Below are 13,519 nucleotides of genomic sequence, written 5' to 3'. Positions count from 1 at the left end.
GGATAAACCCTTACCATCATACGGACTTGGGAAAAGTTCAGCTTTTCTTCAAAAGGTCTGTCATTCACAGTAAACGGAAAGTTCTCTTTCAAGCTTTCCAGTTCTCCTAGGTTTTCATTTCTTTCTATAACAGCTGTTAGATCTGCTGGCAGTTCTGGAAGAAACTGGTTGAGATTCTTTAGGCTGGTTCTGATTTCATCTTTAACCTCACACTTAAGTGTTCTCATTGCATCAGAGATTTCCATTTGTCTTCTTTCCAGATCTTTTTGGTTTGCCATCTAAACAGTATCAAATACCATAAGGTAAGGTTTAGAATTTGACTTAAAATTGAGCTGCTGAATGAGCTGTTCACTCATTTCCAGTTTAGTTTCCTGTATGACTTAGGGCATGACTGCGAATGTGTTACAGCTCGCAGTGATAACCAACAGCTGGTTGTGCCATGTGTCGCACAGGCTCACCACTACTGACTTGGGGCAAGTTACATAATTTCTCATCTTCTGTTACTTACTTGGATATGGAAATTTAACCGTGCTCACAGGTATGAGCTAAGAATGTTTATGAAGCACACTGGTGTTACCTAGCTGATAGCTATCAAATGAAACCCCAAAAGAAAAGCACCATGAACTGACACAAGTCATAAGTCACCGGATCATAAATGTATATGCTGGAAGGTACTGAACAAATGGCCTGGTCAAATGCTTTCATTGTGTAGGGAAGAATCAGGTGGCCTCGTAAAGTGCCACAGGCTGGGTGTAAGACTTTTTTTTTTTCCATAATTTATTGAGAAACAAATAGCAATAAGATAGTTTCAAACCAAATTGGTAGGACAGTTTCAATAATTAACACATTGCATACATTCGTCCTAGTGGTTAACTGTACAAGATGCGGACATGATATCCTATTTACAAACACCGTTAGAGCAAATCCTGCTATTCATTAAGAGAATGTAACTATATATCTATCCCAGCCTCTTTGAATACACAGATACAAAATGGACATTCATCTGTACCCCCCCCCCTTTTTTTGTTAAGTTCCATTATTTGAGTATTATAGGTGTGTAAACTCAGCAAAATATTCTAAAAGAGTCCAGTGGCCCATAATAGCATTGGGTCTTCTGCTTGACTGGCAATGTCAGAAATTGTTGACCTGAGTCCCCCACAGCTCAACATAACAGCATGGCTTTACTTCTTATACTTCGTTTTTATACTTTTCTGCTGGATGGTTAAGACCAAGGTAAAGCAGGACCTATGCAACGAGAGTTGTAGTTTTTGGGTCTGATAAGGTCAGTGAAATCCCCTCAGGATTTATCCTGAGATCCTGTACCTCAGATTGTAGAACTTTTGTCAGTGCAGCCAAGTGGATGAGTCACGGCCATTGCTTGGCCAATGTGCTCTCTGTGAAAGACTGAGAGAATGTTTTCTCTCCATGTGACTCTCCTTAGGCACACTCTACATCATTGATCACTTTCCTCTTTGGCCCCATAATCTCCTTGATCAGAAAATTTGGGACACTACTGAGTTACATGACATTACAGTACAAGTTCTCATATGTCCTGAGTCTTAATTGACCTTGGAAGGCTAGGGCCAAAATGTTGGCTTGGGTGTAAGACTTCTGTATGTGGCGTAATCCCTAGAGAGCTTTAGTGATGATACCAGATTCTTATCTACTGAAGTTAATTGTCCTAGAGGCATTTAGCATCAATAAGGGTGATGGGCTTTCAATAACTTTTTAAAAAGACATTGTTTTCTTGACTCAAGGGATAGGGGTATGTGGGAGTGTGGGGCCCTGGCAGGCAGCACAGACAAGCTGGATGTCCACATGGGGTAGTCAGGGAAGGAAGTGCAGCAAGCCCACCCAAGTGGCCCTTGCAGCTCCACGAGTTTAGGGGTAGCCCAAAGCCGACACTGGCTAGGGGACACCAAAAATACCTAGAATCGAGACCAAGTATGAACTGTCTGTGCTCTCCAACTGATTAAACTACGTGATATCAGCGTTTTCCCCGGGGCCGTTCTTCCTGCCTGGAGGTCTGGCTCCTACAGACCTATTTGTGACATAAAATCTAACATTTTAACATAGTTATCTTAGCCATGATTTCTTCCTGGTATCAGGGACTGAAGCTAGCATCTTCACATAGCTACATCCATAGTCCTTTCTTGAGACAGGGTCTTCCTATAAATTAATCAGTTGTCCAGACTGGGCTCGGGCTGGAGTCCTCCTGCATCAGCCTCTCGCAGTACTTGGTTCAGAGGCTGGCGGGACATGATAAAATTCTATTTTAAAAAATTACCATCTTTTCTTTCAAAAATTAACATTAGGAGCTGGGGAGACAGTCAGTGGTCTGAAGTGCTTGCCTGGCAAGCACAAGGACCTGAGTTCAATCCCTGGTACCACATGTTGTACCAGCCCCAGAACCCTGGGCGCACCATGCTGGCCCCTAAAGTGCAGCATGCCTCTAATCCCAGTGCTTAGCTTTGCGTAGTGGCAGTACCGTAGCCGATGAGGTCTACCTGGGGCATGATTACTGCTAATTGAAAAACTTTTCCCAGTGCTTGGGAGGCTGAGACAGGAGGATCACACATCTGAACTGCATATCAAGACCCTATAACAATCAGTAAACAAACAAATAAAAAGTTCGCTGAGGGCTGGAGAGAGCTCAGTGGCTTAAGCGCCTGCTTGCCAAGTGCAAGGTCCTGAGTTTGATCCCTGGTACTGCCCCTGCAAAAAAGTTTACTGAACTTAATTTTTTTTTTTTTTTTTTTTTTTGCAGAGCCGGGGATTGAACTCAGGCCCTTGTACTTGGCAGGGAAGCGCTTATTCCACTGAGCCATCTCCCCGGCCCCAAGTGAATTTTTAAAAGTATATATTTTTAAAAGCATATTTTTGAATAAATACATTTTTATTCAGAAGGTACACTTTCAATCTTAAGAATGAAAAAATAGATTTAACTTAAATAACTTTTTTCTTAGTAGTGGTTACTGGGGATTGAACCCAGTGCCTTTGCACTGAGCTACATCCCCAGCCCCTTTTTTGTATTTTTGATACGTTTTGTTAAGATGCCCAGGTGGACTCAAATTTGCAAGCTCCCTGCCTCAGCTTCCCAGAATGCTGGGATCACAGGTGTGCACCATCATGCCCAAGCATTAAAGAACGTTCTTATAAAATCGGCTTTCTCACTATTTCCATAAAGAAGTATTCCTCCTGAAAGATATCTGAAAACAATACAACCTGCCTTAGCCCTGCAGGGATGAGAGCTTACCGAGCCCTCCCGGCCCAGCTGGCCAGGTGGGCCTCCCCACACACACCTGTTTCCTGAGCTCCAGGTACTCGTGCTGCATCTGGGTGAGCTCCTTCATCAGTCGCCTGGCCCGCTCATGGTTGTCCTGCGCTACCTGTTCGATTGTTGCCATTTCCTTCTGCATGCAACTGTTCTCTTGCCTTTGCTCCTAGCACAGAAAAGGAAGATGACTGTCCTGTCCAACAGGCAGAGGTTGCTGGTTTCCATACTTCCTAGTTGCTGGTTTCCATATTTCCTAGCCCTGTAACATTATCCTGCCTGGGCCTTAACTTCTAGCTGTAAAGTTGAGGGTAAATCTGTGTCCCTTTTAGGGCAGGTGCAGCAGCTGGGAGATTCTGTCAGACCAAAGTCTGAATCCCATATCTGGAGCATTACCTCTGATAATAAAGTGACTTTCCCTTTCTGAGCCACATTAAGTGTCTGTAAAATAGGAACAATAATACCCATCATTACAGAATTATTTGGAAGATGAAGTTTTAGACATTATATTCTATCTTCACAGTCATTTTCTCTATCACTAGTAGTAAGTGAATTACTCTGCGAAACATGTTTGCATGTCCCTTTCACACAAGGCTCCATTAATCCCTACAGAAAGCACTGGCAGAACCTACCCTATGCCAGCGCAAAGTGCCCACCTGCCCCCGCCCCCACCAGTATGCACCACGTAGCCAGAAACAGACTATCTGATTATCATCTCCCCAGTTTATTTTAGGTTAAAAGCATGGTACACTTAGTTTTCTGGTTTTAGGATAATGACTAAAGCTAATGTGACTGAAAAGGCCAGGATAAGAAAAACTTGTGAGCACTGCCTGTGGCTGTGGGAAGCTGTCTGCCACTCTCCAACACCTCTGCGCACGGTGGGGCATGCAGCAGCTCAGCCAGCAAGCCAGCGAGCACCCTCCCTGGGTGTGTCTTGGAACATCTCCCAGCCAGCAGCCAGACACTTTGGGGCTGCAGCTGGGTCTCAGGCAAGACCTACCGTGGGCTTCAGGATTGATCGGAACACACCACCACCCACGCCTGGGTTAGGAGCCAAGCTGATAGGTGACTTGATTTTCTCTACCATAAGTAGTGATGCCGTTTAAAGTTTTAAATGTATTGTTTCCTCAGAGCTTGCAAGGGTGGCTAGTACTCACAAGCAGGTTTTTCTCCAGCTGGTTCCGCTGGATCTTCAGGGCTTCCTTCAGGCTGGCCACCTGCTTCTCAGCTTTCTTCCTTTCTGTCAGGAACTGGTTCCGCAGGAGGCTGAAGTCCGCCCTCATAGAGTCCGTTTCTTTCTGGAGAGCCAGCAGCTCACTTGACTTTTCCATTAATTGCTGCTCTCGCTCTGAAAGCTGCCGTTCTGAAACCAGCATTTTGGTAAGTTTGGTCAGAGGCCCTGGGATGACTGTGGGCAGAGCTTCCCTTCCTTTGTGGGCGCACTGACATGGCCAGCAGCCTCAGATTCTGGTGCTTGCCTCCATTACTGTGTCTCACAAACCCACTGTGACCACAGCAAAGGCCTAGGAAGAACCCAGCTAGAGAAGCTTTGGGAGTAACAGGCAGCACCTATCTTCCCTTTGAGTCTGACAGACCAAGTACAGTCCCCACCTTGAGATGCAGGGAACAGAGTAGACTGACAACATGTTTTATAAAATGCTTGATTTTAATATAAAAGGGAGGCATACCAGTGTGTGGCAGAAAAAGCACAGGATTTTGAGCTCTTTCACAGCTGAGAAGCATATGTTTGCAATCACAGATGCAAACACTTGGGACATAGTGAATACTCAATAAAAATGCTTATAAAAGTAACATCAAAAAAGATTTTTTTCTTATCACCCTATTAATAATAGCACTTCGGCCAGGACATACTTTTCAACACTTCTGCCATGGTCATAACTCATTTGTTCAGTTTTTGTTCAGTTTCATTTTCACTATAAAATGACTGGGCCTGGACGTATCAGGAATTCACAGGGAAAAAAGAGTAAGAACTCTCAGATGCCCAATATTTTCTGTGCATTACTGAGCCCTAGCAATGTAAGAAAGAAAAGTCATTTGCTGCTCATCATTTACCCTGGATTTTCATGTGGACTTCATTTCTCCATGGCTCAAGGGACAGCAAATTGACTCAAAGGCAAAACTCTATTTTGGTAGCATTCATTATGTGAAGTAGGAACAGAGGTAGAATTGTTAATACTGTTTTTGGACTCAGAAACAAAATGGATCATTATTACTAACACAGATAATGTACTTTATAGTATCTCCTGGTACTTTTGCCTTTTTGTTGTACTTTCTTGAGTTAATGTTCTAAAAGAAGGCGATGCAATAAACTAAAAACACTTGCTGGTTTACTGCACAATCAGATCTCTCCTCCCAAAGACCTAAAGCCCTCCTGCCTTCCTGAGCCTGTCTCCTTAGCTCTCACAGGGGTATCCCCTTTTCCTTCCTGACTGTGCTCACGGCTTGGGTTTCCCTTACACTTTACAAGGCAACCAGCAAAGCAACCCCACCGCAGAGCAACATTTCAGAATACATACGAGCTTGGGAGAGCGTCTTCTCCAGGGTCTCACCCCACCTCTCCTCTTCCTGCAGAGTCCTGATGCGATCTTCAGCCACTGACACCTCTGTGAGCACCTGGTCCAGCTTGCTTTTCTGGTCCATTAACTCTTTTTCCAGCTGATGCTGCTCCTCCTTCAGTGTCACTTTACTGGCTTCTAATTTTTTTTCTTCACTTTCTGTCTCTTTCTGGAGTCTCTGAAAATTCTTAAAGAGTAAGGAGCCTTAGTCATAAAAATAACAAACATGGTGTATAAGAAGAACACGAGGCAGATTCCAATTCAACATAAGAGGGACGGAGAGGTGAGGTGGGAGAAGGATGAGAGGAGGAAGGGAAAGAGCCTTTGCAGAGGGGACCAAGCAGGGTACAGCCAACTGGCCATTACAGGAAGAGAAGATTCAGGCTGAAAAGGGCGCATGGCCACCGAGTTTCTATATAAGGCCCCTGTACTAAGATTTTAACAGCTCTTTAATGCCAAGAGCCCCACAGCTGGTATAAAAACCACCCCTGGTTATACAGGCAGTTAAAAGACAGTATTTTGAGGGGTATTTCTCAACAACTTTTTACCACAGAGAAAAAGCTTACACAAATAACAGAATAGTTCCTTTCAATCAAAAATGGGTAGTACCATTTCCTGCTGGTCTAGTTTGAGCTTGTTTTCTTCAATTTCGCTCTGAAGCACTTGAAGTTGTTGCTGTTTTGCCTCCGTTTCTTTTTGACAGTCCTCAAACCTCTCTGTCCATTCACTGATGTCTTTCTGGAGCCTGCTCTGCTCACTAAGCAGTATATCCTGGCGCTTGCTGGTGTGAAGCAGGTCCTTTAGGGAAAAGAAAAATTGTTCAGAAAGCTACTTTTACTGGGGTTACCAGTGCCAATCTAGTACCCACTATATCTGACAAAAGGGGAAGCATAAAAATTCCATGTCTTCTATCATCTCAACAAACTTACAGAGAGGTCCAGAGTGAATTACTGGTTTTATTTTTTATGTCTAAAAAATAAGATGGTAAAACCTTAGCACAAGACTTTCTTTCAGCTTTAGCTGACTTTTCATTAAGGTGGGAATATACAACATTCACCTCACACAATTATTACAAAAGAAAAATAACAAAAAACTATGAACAAGACTGACTTATTGAAAATAAATCTACATCACAATTTTATTACTATTTGAAATATTTATACAGGTTCAAAAAAATCACAAAAATAACAAATATCTCTTTAAGAAACACAAATTAAACATTTTTGAAAGACTTAACCATTTTCTAACTCAGGAAATACTCCTAATATCCTTCTTAGGATTTTTAGAAGACTAAAGGGTTTTTTTTTTGGGTGGAACCGGGTATTGAACTCAGGCCCTTGTGCTTGCTAGGGAAGCGCTTATTCATTCCACTGAGCCATCTCCTTGACCCCCAGTTGTTTTTTTTTTTTTTAATTTTTTTTTTATTGCCTCTAAAACACAGAATTTTAAAGGCACAAAGAAGAGAATTTAGATGTTTAATTTCTAACGTAGAAGAACAGGCCAGAATTTGCCTGATGTTCTCTGAAATTCAAATTATAGCATTATCCTCACAGGACAACACAATTACTTTTAGGAAGATCATCAGAAGCGTATGGGCCAAGGATCTGCTCTACTCAGCACCTGCCTCTGCAGCTCAGCGAGTAATGAAGTCTAACCCAGGCTGGAGGCCCCCTGGAGAAGAGGCCATCTCTCCAGGCCCTCCAGCCACAAGAGCTGCTAGGAACTGCTGCTGGGCTCTGGACTAGCCACCACCTTACTAGCTTTGAGTAAAATTGTTTTAATCAACTGTTTTATAGCTAAAATAAATTAGAAAACCATTGTTCTGCACCCAAATTACTTGCTGTCCCTACAGAGATCTGCTGGTGAAGGGGAACCAGACTTGATTTTTTTCATTATGCCAACCTACCTACATGCCTTCAGGGTACTGAGAGAAGAATATAATTCTTAACCTTACCTGTTTTGCTAGGTTCAAATGGTCTTGAACATTAGCTAATTCCTCCTGTACTGAGTTTACTGCCTTTTCTTTTTCTATGGAAACATAATTCATATAATAAAAATATGTATATATACATGCCAATTTCCACCCTCCAAAGGATACAACAAAAGTGAATTTGAACTTTAATGCATGACAGTGCCACATATCTTATTAAAGGCCAAAAGAGTTAAACGTACAACCTAGATCTTGAGCCCAAGTTTTTGAAGATTTTCTTATTCAAAACCTCTTAATAAAAATTTCACAGCTAATGATTTTGTTGTGGTGCACAGTTTAAAAATAGGTACCTTCTATATTACTGGTGGAAATGGCATCTACTAGTTGTAACCTTGAGAAAGTCATAAGAAAACTAAGCTTCAGATTCCTCATCTGTAAATGGGTAAAATAAGTCTCTAGCTCATAAAAACCAATTAAATGAAATATGTAATATGTGTAGGACACAATAAAGGCTCAATATGTATATTTCTAGTTATACAGCAGCTTTTTCTTAAATCATGTATATTTACAAAGCGCCCTCTCTCTCTCTCTCTCTCTCTCTCTCTCTCTCTCTCTCACACACACACACACACACACACACACACACCCCTAGGAGAAATCTGAAAGGATATTTAAATTGTTAATAGGAAGTATCTCTGAAGGGTGAGGTCAACAGTAATTTTTATTTCATCTTTTTTGTTGTTTTTATACTGTTCTTTAAGGACATGAATTTTTAAAGTTGATATGAAATTCATATTTCATGTATGTCCTAATTAAAGTGTACAGCGCAAAGACTTAGTATATTCACAGCTGTGAAACCATTATCACAATCTAATTTTCGTATTGCTGGGAACTGAACCCAGGTCTCATGCGTGCTGCCATCCAAGTGCTCTACCACGGAGCTACATTCACCAGCCACCACAATCTAATTTCAGAAAGAAACTGCAGAATCATTTGAATGAGTTCTGTAATAAGAACACTCAAAGAATCTAACAAAGGGAAAATTCCCATGTTCCAGTTTTGCTAGCTCATACCGTGTAGCTGCTGTTGCATTGCTGAAATGTCATTACCCAGTGACAGCTTCTCTCTGTTCAGTTGTTCTAGCTCCTGCTGCAGCTGCTTGACACTTGATTCCAATTTGGCTAAGTTTGATTGCTCCATTTTGCTGTTTTCTTGTGTTGCTGCTAAGACCCTACCACACAGAATAAATCCAAATGTCAAATATAATCATTTTTAAACATGTACACGCAGGGCATGACTGAGGAACAGTGGTACCCCTTCACAGTGTGATTTATGAGAAGTTTGAATGATCACAATTCTTAATACGTAAGACCCTGGAACTCATATTCAAGATAAATCTTACCAGCTTTCTAAAAGAAACTTAAACAAAAAGCTCAAAAAAGGGCTTCACTAAACTAAAGTTTTATAAAATCAGTGAAGATACGGATAATATTCAGAATTCCAAAATTCTGAGTGATAAAAATAGACTGCTGATATATAAGGGAAAAAGCAGGCAATACAACTCAGACTGGCAGGACTTGCCCACACCTAGAGGCACCAGCATGCATTCTTGTCCGCACACAGGGGCAGAGTGTGGCCTCATCTGGCCTAGCTCCTTTCCCACAGCAGTTACCTGGAGATTCATCCTTGTTGTGTGTATCAATACTTCACTCCCTTTTTGTTGCTGAGTAATAGCCCATGGCTCGGATACCACTATTTATTCATTTATAGACATTTGGGAATCACATAGAAGTCCCTTAAAATTGGCGTAGAAATGTGTTCATTCCTTTGTGCTAATATTTAGGAATGGAATGACCAGATCTGGTTTGTGTATGTCTCTGTAAGTAACTGCCAAACTATTTTATAGAAACTTTTTTTTTTTTTTAAATTTGAGACACGGTCTCATTATGTAGCTTAGTCTGGCCTTGAACTCACAGCAATCCTCCTGCCTCAGCCTCTCAGGTGCTGGAATAACAGGTGTGCACCGTCACCCCTAGCTTTATAAAAGTCCTGAAATCTGGGGCTGGCCAGATAGCTCAGCAGACTAAAGGGCCTGCTTAGGCAGGCACAGGGGCTGGGTTTGATTTCTTGTCAGGCCCACTGCTGGGGCAAGCTGAGATAGCAACTGAGAGTGGGTATGGTGGCACATGCCTGTCTGTAATCCCAGTGCTTGGGAGGCTGAAAACAGGAGGATCACTGAGTCTGATCTGTGTAATGAGACCCTGTAGACCCTGTACTAAATGCATTAAAAAAGTCCTAAAAAAAAAAGTTCTGAAATCAAATAGTGTTAACCCTAAATTTTTTTCTTTTTCAAAGTTGTTTTAATGTTTATCTAAAATAGTGTATGCATCTCTTCTAATTCCTCTGCATTTCCACATAAACTTTAGAATTAGCTTGTTTATTTCTGAAAAAGCCTACTGGAATTCTGATATAATTATTTTGAATCTACACATTATTTTTTTGTATTTTAGGGAAGAGTCTACAGGGGTGTTCAGGGTCTCACTACTAGATGGGACTCATAGTGATCTGCCTGTTTACAGCCTCCCAAGTGCTGGATTACAGGCTCGCACCACCAAGTCCAATCTTAACGGCCATCTCAGTGCACCCAGGAGGCGGGGTTGGGGCGGTGCCTGCACAGCAGGCCTGGGGATCAAACCCCAGCCCCTGCTTGCAGGCGCTTTAATCCACTGAGCTATTTGGCTGGCCCCTATACTTTATTTTGAGAATGAAATCTTAATACTACTGTCTTCCTATCCATGACAAGGTATATCTCTCCATTTATCTCCTCTGAGCCATTACCTCACTTAAAAAGCCACAGCAGATTATTTGAGGGGGTGGCTAGAAGGAAAGTCACAAAAAATGCTACTGGAGAACTGTATTATGATAGCAAGTTCATGGAATAGTTTTCCCCCTTCTCTCTATGTTCTAATTTTCTACAATGATCCTCCAAGCTCGCCCATCTTTGCTCTCACCACTTGGTCTGTGACAACTTCTCTTCCCAACTGTCACACTTCTGCTGAAGATCTTCCTTTTCTTTGCTCAAACACTCAACACACGACTGCAACGCTTGCATCTCAGCAGTCATTCGTGCGACCTCCCGTTTGTGTCTGTCCAGCAGCTGCTTCTGCCATTCTGTTTCCCCTCTCTGTTGCTGGGCTGTCTGCTGCAAATTCTCCAACTCCAGTTTCTCCTAAATCAGACAGAAGAGGGCTCAACATGCTGAAGAGAACGGCTGCAGGTTGCCAAGGGCGCTGAGGCTCTGCTCATTACCTCTAGCACTTGAGCCTGAGTCTTCTCTAACTCAGACACCTTTTGGTTGTGTTGTAGCTTCAAACCTTGTAGCTCACTGTTCTCAATTTGCAACATGTCCAGAATGTTCTTTAATTCTAACAGACAGAAACATTTATAAAGTGAAAAAACACTACTACTGAGAAGCAACAGATAATTAAAAAATTGTGCTAAACTGAATGTTCATAGTATTTTTAATGAAAAAATTCTAAAAGTACTGCTAATTTGTTAAAAACATTTTAATTAAAAATTTAGTGAAGATTAAGTTAGCATTTACCTCTATATAAAAGAATAAATGAAGCACACTTGATATTGATAAAAATTTAACAAAATAGGAAAAACTGGGGCTGGGGAGATGGCTCTGTAGAACAAGTGCTTCCCTGGCAAGTGCAAGGGCCTGAGTTCAATCCCCAGTTCTGCCAAAAAAAAAAAAAAAAAAAAAAAAAGAAAAGAAAAAAAAAATAGGAAAAACTTTGAAATAACAGAATGAGATTTATATAACAATATTTTTCATCATATATATTATTTCATCATATATATTAGCTCTCCTAATTATAAAAATATTTGCTCCATTTATTTCCTCTGTGCCATTACCTCACTTAAAAAGCCACAGGAGATTATTTGAGGGGGTGGCTACAAGGAAAATCACAAAAAATGCTACTGGAGAACTGTATTTTTGTGCCCTAGCTCTCTGTCCTTGGCAGCCAACTCCTCCTGCCTCTGACTTGTCACCTGAAAAGGTAACAATGTGAAGTGTGACCAGGCCTCATGGCTTTCAGTGCTAGCCTGGAGGCTGCACAGTCTAAGCAAACATCATAAAGTAAGTAGAACATTTAGAAAATACAAAAATAGCATAAAAGGGGCTGGAGAGATGGCTCAGTGGTCTAAAGCACCTACTTGGAACAAGCTTGGCAAAGCACAGGGACCGCGGTTCAATCCTCCAGCACCACATGCCAGCCAGCCGCGCCCCCTGGTGGGCTGAGCTGGCCACACACACACACACACACACACACACACACACACTAAATGTTAAAAAAAAAATAGCATAAAAGAAATAAAAACACATCATTACCCCAGAGGTAAAGATGGTGACTTTAATACTTGAAGTATTTCCTTTAGGAATGTGCACATATACACACTTTTTAAATCTGAGGTATACTCCATCTTTGATTTTTATCAGTTTTTTTCATTCTTTTTGTGAGCATTTTTGCATGTCATTAAATGTGAAACTACAGTTTTTATTCTGCTAATTTGATGCCAAGTTTTACCATAAATGCTTCTGTGAAATAAAGGTTCACCTCTCTTGAATAGAACTGGGCTCATTAGTTTGACAGATGGAATTTCCAGGGCCTTACAGCCAGGGTTAGTGTTTCTGTTTGCACTTCAATGCCTAGCATACACAGAGCCATCCACCAGCCTACTCTGCTCAGCCATGAATATGATTATTCTGCTTCTAAATAAACTTTTTAAATTCAGTGGCAGAAAGTAATATATTCTTTACTATAATAATATAATATATATTATATAATGTGCTTTTCTTTGCCTAGTGGCAGTAATGTTCAACTTTAAAAGAACTTTATCTGGTCACTCACATTTTTCTAAAACCTACAACACGTACATTTCCAATCTCAAATGTCATTTGATTGTTTTCTTTAAACTTACCAGTTTTATGTTTAGACATCTGCCTTAAAACTACCTGAAGATCTTCTTCCTCTTTCTGAATTTCCTGCTTTATAAGTGCAAGCTGAGTTTTCTTTTCACTAATGTGGATATTCAGTTCTCCTTTCTGAAAACTCAGTTCTTCAAGAAGCAATTTTATTTCCTGTGTTTAAAAAAAGAAAAGGCATCTCCCTTATGAAATGACTGGAAATTCCTTTAAAGTCAATTGTTATTGTCTCATTTCATAAAATTTCTAATTAGTAACAAGCTTTTTTTCTTTTTTCAAGAACAGGGATGTATTTTGCACTAACATGTTTCTGTATAAAAGAAAAACACTGTCTTCATAAATGTATACCCAACATTTACTATTTGCAGGGCAATGTGTTATAGAGAAAAAAGGCTGAGACAAGGAACCTGCCCTCCAACGGGTTAGCACCCGGACAGAGGCAGGGCAGAGACCACAAACACAGCTGGGAAAGCCAAGGGGCTCTAGGAAACATGCAGAGAGAGTGCCGTGAAACCGAGGGCAGCAAATGCAGAAGTCGCAGAGGAGATGCAGACAGCTAGGTTATTAGAAACAGGTGGGATCTGGCTAGAGACAGGACATAAGGGACTTCTTGGAGAGGAAGTAGAATGAAAACAAGGGCAGGAGGAAGGAAAATCTTGGGTACATCCAGTAAAGTATGAAGGCAGCACCATGTAACAGCTGCAGATAGCAGGCCCATGTCATATGGGTCAGATGGCATCCAGGGA

At 41.3% G+C, this 13,519-nt stretch overlaps 1 protein-coding gene and 1 pseudogene across 5 annotated transcripts in view; one reads left to right on the top strand and one right to left on the bottom strand.

Moving 5' to 3' along the window:
• Positions 1-13,519, bottom strand: part of Cntrl (centriolin) — an 86,996-nt gene that overhangs the window by 2,993 nt on the left and 70,484 nt on the right. For 3 of the 5 annotated variants that reach the window (XM_023701562.1, XM_023701561.1, XM_023701563.1), the window contains 10 exons: positions 12,770-12,929; positions 11,090-11,205; positions 10,792-11,009; positions 8,854-9,011; positions 7,805-7,878; positions 6,460-6,648; positions 5,812-6,037; positions 4,432-4,637; positions 3,303-3,443; positions 15-278 (listed from right to left, as the gene is read on the bottom strand). In XM_023701562.1, the coding sequence (XP_023557330.1) occupies positions 15-278; positions 3,303-3,443; positions 4,432-4,637; positions 5,812-6,037; positions 6,460-6,648; positions 7,805-7,878; positions 8,854-9,011; positions 10,792-11,009; positions 11,090-11,205; positions 12,770-12,929 (1,752 nt within the window). Of the gene's footprint in view, positions 1-14; positions 279-3,302; positions 3,444-4,431; positions 4,638-5,811; positions 6,038-6,459; positions 6,649-7,804; positions 7,879-8,853; positions 9,012-10,791; positions 11,010-11,089; positions 11,206-12,769; positions 12,930-13,519 lie in introns of those variants that run through there. The other 2 variants (XM_023701564.1, XM_023701565.1) reach the window with 2 other exon arrangements.
• LOC111812704 lies at positions 2,468-2,551 on the top strand (annotated as a pseudogene).

This window comes from Octodon degus, unplaced genomic scaffold (assembly GCF_000260255.1).
Source record: "Octodon degus isolate 3935 unplaced genomic scaffold, OctDeg1.0 scaffold00137, whole genome shotgun sequence".
NCBI lineage: Eukaryota > Metazoa > Chordata > Mammalia > Rodentia > Octodontidae > Octodon > Octodon degus.
Note: the sequence above shows the minus strand (reverse complement) of the source record. Positions and strands in the feature narration are given on the sequence as shown.